The sequence below is a fragment of the Orycteropus afer genome, unplaced genomic scaffold (genome assembly GCF_000298275.1).
Source record: "Orycteropus afer afer isolate SDZICR_OR568_19922 unplaced genomic scaffold, OryAfe1.0 scaffold00070, whole genome shotgun sequence".
NCBI lineage: Eukaryota > Metazoa > Chordata > Mammalia > Tubulidentata > Orycteropodidae > Orycteropus > Orycteropus afer.
The window spans coordinates 930,655-940,868 of NW_006921657.1; the positions used below are offsets into that span (position 1 = coordinate 930,655).

Genomic DNA, 10,214 nt, shown 5'->3' on the forward strand with positions numbered 1-10,214 from the left:
GATGCTAAAGGGTGCCCTTTGGACAGAGAAGCAACAACAGCCAACAACAACTGACCATTAAACACATGATGATATTACCCAGAAACCAACCCAGCTATGGAAGTATCCAAAGTAAATAAGCCTACAAGATTGTAAACAGGGAATCAGAGACATCAATTGACAAATGAGGACAACTACAAACCAAAACGAGGGAAAAAACTGTGTCGTTACAGAACTTTCAGATGGTAGGGATGTCAAGACAACTACAAGCTAGAACGGACTGTTCTAAACTTGGGAAGAAAACTATAAATCACAGGGTAACCTCAAAGAAAAATTATAAACCTTCACATCAAAATAAAAAAGAGGACCAGCACAAATATTTAGCAAATACTAAAACAATAGCAACAAAGGAAGTGATAACACAATTCATAAACAAAACGAGCTCAGCACAGAAAATTATATGGAACAAAGAAATTAATGCTACAAAAAAGCACATAACAAAAATGATAGCAACAAATTCATATTTGCTGATAATTACATATCTGGCAAGAGACTTATCTCTGAGATTTATAGAAAACTCCAATACCTCAACACCAAAGGAATTAACAATCCAATTGAAAAATGGGCAGAAGACATGAATAGACACTTCACCAAGGAGGATATTCAGGTGGTCAGCTAATGCATGAAGAGATGCTCACAATCATTGGCCATCAGAGAGATGCACATCAAAACATCTCACCCCAGCACTGATGGCAAGGTTCAGTGAGACAGAAAATAACAAATGCTGGCAGGGATGTGGAGAGATTGAGACTCTCATACACTGCTGGTGGGACTGTGAAATGATGCAACCACTGTGGAAAGCAATATGGTGATTCCTTAGAAAGCTGGAATTGGAGATATCATTTGACCCAGCAATCCCATTACTAGGTATATATCCTAGAGAGGTGAGAGCCAGGACAGAAACAGATATATGCACACTCATGTTTATCGCATCACTATTTACAATAGCAAAAAGATGGAAACAACCTACGTGCCCATCAGCAAAAGAGTGGATGACCAAACTATGGTACAAACACATAATGGAATGCTATGCAGCACTAAAGAATAATGCAGAGTCTGCAAAACACATAATATGGATGAATTTGGAGGCCATTATGCTGAGTGAAATAAGTCAATCACAGAAGGACAAATATAATATTAGTTTGTTGTTGTGGAGGGTCAAGGAAAGGTTTATATATGTAGAGAAACTTTGTTGGTTGCCAGGGGTGGGAGGCGAGGGGAGGGAACATTGCAAAAAAAAAAAAAAAGCATTGACCCATGTCACTTTAGTTTTGTGTATTTCACTGTATATAAATTATATTTCAATAAAATGCATATTTTTTAAAAAAAGAAGTATGTAAGGAGGGTGGGGCGATGTAAGTATTTGGTTAATTTTACTATGGGATTACACAAAAATTTTGAAAGCTCCTTGTCTTAGTTTCTTGGACTGTAGTAACAAAAATATCACCAACTGGGTGGCTTAAAACAAGAAATTTATTCTCTCACAGTTTTGGAGGCTAACCAAGCAGAAAACGAAAACCTAACCAAACCCAGTGCCATTGAGTCAGTTCAGACTCATAATAACCCCCATTGGGTTTCCAAGGTGGTAAATCTTTATGGAAGTAGATTGCCCTGGAGTGACTGGTGGGTTTGAACCATGAACCGTCTGGTTAGTAATCAAATGCTTTAGGTACAGCACCACGAGAGCTCCTTTAACCAGACCAAACAAGTCCAAAATCAGGGCCTCAGCAGGGCCATGCTCTCTCTGAAGGCTCTAGGAGAAGATCCTTCCTGTCTCTTCCTAGCTTCTGGTGGTTACTGGCAGTCCTTGGCATTCCTTGGACAGTAGATGCATCACTCCAGTCTCTGCCTTTGTCTTCACTTGACTGCCTTCTGTGTCTCATTAACTCTTTTATAAAGGTACCACTCATACAGCATTAGGGTTCCCCTCACTCCACTATGACCTCATGTTAACTAATAAGCTCTTGGGAGCTAATAACACAGTATTTGCATACCTAAAGATTCGCTAAAGTCAGGGGTTCAAACACCAACCCTTCAGGATCAGGCAGAGGGTTATCTTCCAAACAAGGTCACCTTCACTGGTACTGGGGATTTCAACATATCTCTTTAGGAGGCACACTTGAACCCACAATACCCTGGTCTAGAAGATGCCACCTCTGACAATGCTACCTTTGTTCATCCTTCACCCTGGCTGTTGTCTAATTCACAGAGATCCTCAGAATTTCTCTGATGTGGTCCTTGCTGGGAATAGGCCAACTTCATTCAGCCTTCCTTGCTCAGCATCTCTGTTCTAACTCTCCTGAGGGCAGTTCCTCACCACCTGATGCTGGGCCCCAAAGAGGGAACTTGACAGAGCCACAGAACAAGCAGGGAGCAGCGCACTGTGGGTCAGGGGACAGGCCCTGAGAGAGGAAAGTGGTCGGATCCAAATCCCCACCTCAGGCTTCCAAAGAACACAGGCCCTTTCCTCCAGGGAGACCTGTTGAGCTCACATGGCTGACCATGGTGTCTTAAAAACAAAATTTAGCTCCAGGAGCTACTGCTCCATAGCCTCCTTTCTCCCCTCCCCCTCAATCTCCATTCCCCTCCTCTCACTTAACAGACTTCAGACTCCCAAAAGGCTTAATGAACTACAGCTTTCGTCTGTTTCAAGTATTTAGTCTTGACAGAAAGAATTACCCTTTTTGCCAGGAGAGGAAGAAACGCTTTAGTTATCAGCAGAGCTGGCAGGGGGCCAGGCAGCCTCTGGAGCCATCGGTGGGGATTAGAATGCCAGAGGTAGACGTTCATCTGGCCCACAGTGTCCACATCCCAGGGGCACAGCCCTGCCCAGAAGACCCTGGGGCCAGCCTCCCCAAAATCCAGCACAGCAGCAGAGCTGCCTTCTTACTCTTTTCTCTGGCAGAAAAACTGGACAAGAAAAAGGTGGGCTTGTCCACACTTTTGAGAGCTCAGTGATATGGAGGGGTGGGACTTGAGGGCAGCCTGGTTAGTTTGTGGAGATTTTGCTAAAATTGTTGTTAGCTGTCATCGTCGAGTCAGTTCTGACTCATAATGATTCCATGTATGCAAAATAGAACTGTACTCCACAGCGTTTTCAAAGCTGTGACCTTTTAGAAGTGGGTCACCAGGTATGAATGGCCAAACCTTTTGGCTAGCAATCAAGTGCTTGACCATTTGCATCACCAAAGGACTCTATAGGAGCTCTGGTAGCCCAGTGCCTAAGGCACTTGACTGCTAACCAGAAGGCTGGCAGTTCAAACCCACCAGCCACTCCTCGGAAGGAAGATGGGGCAATCTACTTCCATAGTGATGCTGCCTCAGGAGCAGCATCCAAGGAGGGGTCGCTGTGGGTCGGGTCCGATTCGACGGCACATAACAACAGCAACAAGGACTCTATGCTAAAATCAGCAGTTATTATAAAAAAACTTCTCTGTGCCAGCACTGTGCATGTCAAGAGGCCTTTAGGTGAATCTTTAGGCAGTTGGTCAGGGTGTGCAAGCTTCTCCAGCAAGGGTTATGGTGGGGAGAGAGAGAGAGAGAATCCAGGTGCCTAGTGGATGGGCCCTCTTGGATTTCTCACCCTGCCCAGGATGCTAATCCTCAACACTGTTGTGGCGATAGTCCCATGAAAAAGGTAGAGGGCTGGGGACAAGAGGAACACAGAGAAGCCACATCCATCTCATATCCTGCTGATGCCCCATAACCCATCAGTGTCCATGAGCATCTTTTTGGTCATCCTTTCAGGTTTCAGGCCTGAGACTCAGGGACAGGGACAGTGTTGGGGTGACACAACTTAAGTACTCAGGCCAATATGACCCAAGCAGAACAATCCCATAACTACAAGAGAGGATGGCCACTGGGACAGTGGTGGTGACAGTTGTTGGGATGGCCAGAGAGCCTAATCTCATTACTTTCTCTGTCCCTAGCCCTTAGCACAGTGGTCAGTGGCCAGCACACCATAGAGCCTCAGTAATATGTTGCACTGAACTATTTCTAGTGCTGGCATCAGCTTTCTGGGTGACAATCTGGAAAGTCTTTTCACCTCTCTGAGCCTCTTTCCTCACCTATAAAGCAGGGATGGTGATAACAAAACCTGGAGGGGTTATTTCAAAGATGAAATAAGATACAGCATGTTGATCCCTATGTGAGCACTAAAGTGTCACAAAATGGAGGCCTGGAGGATCCAGTCTTCAAACAATGTTATCTCAGCTGAGCTTACCTGTCAGCACGGTAGTGGCCAAAGAGAGCTTTTCTTTTATGGAGATTCTTCTAAATCTCCAGTGTTCAACCTTTTTGGTCTAAGAACTCCTTTATACTCTTAAAAATTATTAAACACCTCAAAGAGATTTTGTTTATGTAGATTGTATGTATCAATATTTACCTAATTAGAAATAAAACTTGAAAAATTAAAAAATATATTTATTCATTTAAAAATAAATAAGCCTACTGCATATTAGCATAATCACACACACACACACACACACACACACGTAACTACTTTCCAAAATAAAATTAGGGAAGAAACCAGCATTATTTTACTTTTTTTTTTTTTTTTTGTTAAGTCTCTTTAATGTTAGGCTTAATTAATTGGATTCTCCTATCTGTTTCTGCATTCAGTCTGTTTGCTATGTTGTGGTTGTGGTGTATGAAGAAAATCTGCCCTTGCTCAGATATGTAGTTGGAAAAGGGGGAAATGTTTTCAGATAATCATGGATATTCTTCTTTGATACTACAAGAAAACTCCACAAGTAATAGTTTTTAAAGGTTAGTTGTGATGTAGAATCTGAAAGTCTATCAATAAACTTCACAGTCTATTTGATTATGATCTATTGGTTTGTCTTGCACTTTGAATGGGTCTTTTACCCTGGCATGATTTTGTAACATCCTTTGTTGGACATTTGGAAAATACTGGTTCATTAATTTATATGGGTCTTCTAAATATTGACATGTTTCACTGTATATTATAAAAAAAAAAAATCACATTTGTTAATATTACCACTGATCTTATCAGAAAACTTTTAAAGTATTAGAAGACCATCATGCTCATGGTGATAGATACAAGTTTTCCAAAATTCTAATTTTTGTTTGAAAGTTTGGGTTTTATAACTGACAACAAATACCATCAGTTATTTTCTTTGAAGTGACAAAATGATTCACTTCGTTCATTTTTGGGAAAAGGAGCTTCAATAACCACAGTTTTTCTGTCATTTTTTCTTTCAAATAAAATGTTTCATGGAGAAAGCAGCTAGTTGAGCTTGCAACTCAACCTCCCATGCACTTTCCCTTGAGGCAACTACCATCCTTTGGTACACAGCCATATCATCAGATAGGATATGAAGAAATGTATTCAAGGGCTGATGTTTGATAAAATTAAGTTTTACTGCTTCATTAAGGATGTTGTTGTTGTTATATGCCGTCGAGTCGGACGCGAGTCATAGCGACCCCTCCTTGCGTTGCCGAGTCAGTATCACTACGGAAGTAGATTGCCCAACCTTCCTTCCAGGGAGTGGCATTAAGGATAGTCTTAGGAAAATCTGCTTTTTTATCTCCTTCCTTAGACTGTGTGAGTTGTGAATAATACAATGATTACTACTAAAGTTTTCTGCCATGATTCATACGAAGGCACCGGCTGTGTTACCCACCACTGCCTTCGTACTATGAGTGCAAAGGTCAACACAATGACCAAGGCAGATATCACAATAGGATTATTATGAAGATATCATTGATCTTATGGGTCCCCTGAATTGGCCTTGGGAACTCCCAGGGGTCTGTGGATCACACTTGGAGGATTGCTGGTCTAGACGATAATCTACATTGTAAGAACACTCATTCGTTCCTTGGTTTTATTATCACATGTCACAGCAAAGATATTTTCAGTTTTCAAAAATCTGACCAAGTGATTTTTATTGGATTGCTTTTGCTCACTGCTAACCTGATTTGTTCCTTCATTTGACACTTGAGGAAATTGAGGCTCCAGAAGCTATTTACCCGGCACCTGGCTGGTGGTGGTTAGTAGCTGAGCCAAGTGCTGGAACCCAGGTCTGCAAGAAGGGGCTAGGGTCCTGCAGGTTCCTGTGGCCATGTGGATGCTCACCACGAGCAGAGTGCACCCTCTGTCTGGGTGGTGCAGAGACCTGAACTGTTTGGGACTGTGGGGAGCCCTCTCCTTGCCTGGGCCCAGCACCTAGCAGCATTGCAATTAGTGCAGACAGCCTACATTCCTCTCCATCCCATCTTCAGTCCATACATTGGGTGGTCCTTCTGGGGTCTCCATGGACTGCATCTCATTTAAAGCTGATTGTGAATCATCCAAACAGAGGAACTCTATGCAGGCACAAGAAAAATAAATAAATCAGAGAATGCTCTTCATATACTAATACACAGAGATCTCCAAGGCATATTGGCAATTGGAAGACACAACATATAGAAAAGTGTATAAAGCTTGCTTCCATCTTGGCACAGAGAAGAGCCAAATTATGTTTTTGCAATATGCATGCACAGGTTCTTGTCTGGGAGCAGAAATTGGTAATAATTACTGCTTCTGGGCACTGAGGAGCTGAATGGGAGGAAGGCTTTTCAATGGTATCCTTCTTTACCTTTTGAAATTTGAAACCAGAGTGATTTCCCTATTCAAAGTAAGTTAAAAAAAAAAAAAAACCTCATAAAGTTATTTCTCCAGCACACTGACCTAGGAATCCTCACTTAAAGATGCATTGGCAAGCGGGAGGTACAGTGTGAGTTTCATCCCCCTCTTCCTCTTCCTTACTGAAGCAACAATGATATCTACCATTTATTGACCCTTTAGTATGTACTAGAAGAGCACTGCTGGTGCAGTGATTAAGCACTCAGCTGCTAACCAAAAGGTCTGTGGTTTGAACCCACCAGCGGCTCAGTGGGAGAAAGATGTGACAGTGTGCTTCTGTAAAGATTTATAGCCTTGGAAACCCTATGGGGCAATTCTACATGGTCCTATAGGGTCACTATGAGTCAGAATCAGGTTTGGTTGTTTCTGACTCATAGAGACCCCCATTGGTTTCCAGGCTGTAAATCTTTATGGAAGTAGATTGTCCAATCTGCCTTCTGCGGAGAAGCTGGTGGATTTGAACCACAGACCTTCTGGTTAGCAGTCAAGTGCCTTATCCACTATGCCACCAGAGCTCCAGTTTTAGTTTTTGTTTTTTTTTTAAGTGTGCTAGGTGCTTTACACAAACAATCTTCTCAACAACTCTATGAAAATACTGATTTTATTCCCATTTTACAAATGGGGAAGCTGAGGTTGCATAGGCATGAGGTACCTTGCCCAGGGTCAGGCCATAGCGAGGGAGAATCAATGTTGGAGCAGGTTGGCCTGAGCTCCGCATGCATGCCCATAACCACTGTGCCTACCCTGCCCTTCACTGTGGCTTTTTCTTCTCCTCACTCCATCTGCAGATAAGATCCTGGTTCACTGTGCCATGGGCCGCAGCCGGTCAGCGACCCTGGTCCTGGCCTACTTGATGATCCACAGGGACATGACCCTGGTAGATGCCATCCAGCAAGTGGCCAAGAACCGCTGTGTCCTCCCCAACCGGGGCTTTCTGAAGCAGCTTCGAGAACTGGACAAGCAGCTGGTGCAGCAGAGGCAACAGGCCCAGAGTGGGGATGGTGAGAATGCCAATAAGGAGGAGCTGTAGGCCCTCCTCCTGGGGGCAAGCAGAGACACTTAGGAGCAGAGAGTTGGTCCTGTCTGCTATGGAGAAGGGACAGTGAAACCAAAGCTTGACTTCTTCCAAACAATCTTAAACTTCCCCAGCATGTGCCGGTGAATAGGGGGATTGGAAGCTGTCTATTGGAGGAAACAAATACTTGCTTCACAGCAAAATGTGGGAGGATGGCTTCCCAGCAGAATTGGTTACAGATGAGCACAGGACTTTACACAAAGACAAGACTCCTGCTTTTTTTTTTTTTTTTTTGTAAAATGGAACCAAAATGGATTTTGAAATATATAATCTTTGTGCTGTGATTAAACATTTGGCTTTGTCTCAAAGTCACATTCTTACAAAAATAATTTTGAAATACATATATATTTTTTAACCACAGATAAACGTCTGAAAGAGATGTGTCACCTGAGTTTGCACATCTTATTAGCAAGCCCCACCTTGGGCATCTCACATTTCTTTAGGAGTATCTTGCATCTTGTGCTATTTTGGATCATCATCTATAGATGCTGCTGCACAGGGTGATTCATTTGGTCAGGAATGGAGGTCCTGAGTCCCCTGTACAGAGGCCCCACTTTAGGGCTCTCTTCCTTTCTTTAGGGAGTTAGGGCTGGAGAACTGACAGCAGTACCATGGTGATGAAGTGATTGAAATGTTTGGCTGCTAACCAAAAGATCAGCAGTTCGAATCCACCAGCTACTCTGTGGGAGAATGCTGTGATAGTTGTCTCCCATATTTACAGCTTTGAAAACCCTCTGAGACAGTTCAACTCTTATCCTATAAGGTCATTATGAGTTGGCATCAACTTGATGATAGTGGGTGTGGTTTTTGATTACTCTTCAGAATCTCAGTCAGACTCACTACCCAGAAAAGTTAAATGAATTGTGATAGATTTGGGCAATTAAAGTTTGACTTTACAGTTATATAAAAAAAAAAAAAAGAGGAAGGAGAATGTCTTTAGGGAAACAGAACTCTGTTAATTTCCTTTCACTTTAATCCTAGCCAGAGCAACACTGGCTTGTTTTCTGTCAAGCCCGACAGTGTTTTCCAATGTGTTGGCTGTGGCAATGGAGAGCTGAGGCCACCAGGTGAGCTCAGCTGTGCAGGTCCTCTTCCTGGGAGTCATGCCAGTCACTGTGGTTATGTGATGTTCATTCTCCAGGAGAAAGCAGCAGCACTCATGGAGGAATAGTGGTGGCTCCTGAACAAGGAGCCCTAAACCAGACAGAACCCAAAGAGAGATGCTGATGGAGAGACTTGAAGTCGAGCAGACACTGAAGCTGCCTGGAGAAAGCAAAAAGAGCAAGGTCAATGTCTGCTGGGGAAACATGAGAAGGGGCCCAGTTCTCTACTTTGGCTGTGGTTTTTCATATGAATGAAAGTGGGATTTCTTGGTGGAGTGGGGATAGTGTCCAGGGGCTCAACAGGTGTGTAAATTCACGAAGAGTCACCTGTGACCTTTGGTTAGCTGTTCTGCTTTTGCACCAGAGGACTTGAGCCCTGGGCCTCTGCAGCCTAGGCCTTCTGGGACAGCCTAGGCCTGCCCTGGCATAGTCACTTTGGCCCAGGAGGAGTCTCACACATGCTCACTGCCATTGAGTCAATTCTGATTTGTAGCAATCCCCATTGGGTTTCCAAGGCTGTAAATTTCTTTACAGAAGCAGACTGCCCCATCTGTCTTCTGTGGACCCGCTGGTGGGTTCAAACCACTGACCTTTTGGTTAGCAGCCAAATGCCTTAAGCACTACACCACCAGAGCTCCTAATGAGGTATCTAGCTCCTATTTACATGTACAAGAAGGGATTCCTGAGACTCCCTTGTAAGAATATTGGTCTTCTAATAAATTCAAAAACCTGAAACATCACTGTAAAAGCATTGCAAAGCAAAAAGGCTAGGAAATGGAAATACCTATGTGCAGTAAATTGGTATATCTTGGTGCTAAGATTGAAAAAGGGAAAATGTTTCCTTTGAAATTGTGACAGTGCTGAACTGAACACAGATCAAATGAAGTGAACACAGATGCCATAACCTGTGCGGTTGTGATGGTATAATGACCAGGAATAATGGAATTGCTTAATGACTCAAATTTGGGTTTTAGGGGAGCCACATACCGGCTCTTGGGAAAGAGATGCAGAACAAAAGGGCCTCTGGGGTTATAGAGGGTCCTACCGAGACTTCCCTATCATGGATCCTGATAGCCCCTTCTGAACTTTGTTATCTCCTAGGTCTTATCTAGTCCTTGTCCAGAGGAAATTAATATTTCTATTGTAATGAAATACAGGAATCTATATGTGGAAAGGGTGGAAGCTCTATACTGCTGGCATTTCCTTGAGCATCCCTATACCTTCCTCCCTGCTCCCACTTCTCTGTGGGACTGAGTCCTGCAGAAGGCAGCAGAATCCGAGAACTTGCAAGTCTGTTCTCTTCCAGATAACTTCTGGGAGATGGAAGTAGGAGTAAGGAGGAACAAATTTT

At 43.2% G+C, this 10,214-nt stretch overlaps 1 protein-coding gene across 1 annotated transcript in view; it reads left to right on the forward strand.

Moving 5' to 3' along the window:
- The window catches only part of DUSP29 (dual specificity phosphatase 29), a 41,598-nt gene extending 33,883 nt beyond the window's left edge, over window positions 1–7,715 (forward strand). The window contains exon 3 of the mRNA XM_007940589.2: window positions 7,474–7,715. Within this exon, the coding sequence (XP_007938780.2) occupies window positions 7,474–7,715 (242 nt within the window). The remainder of the gene's footprint in view (window positions 1–7,473) is intronic.
- Window positions 7,716–10,214: the final 2,499 nt, after the last annotated feature.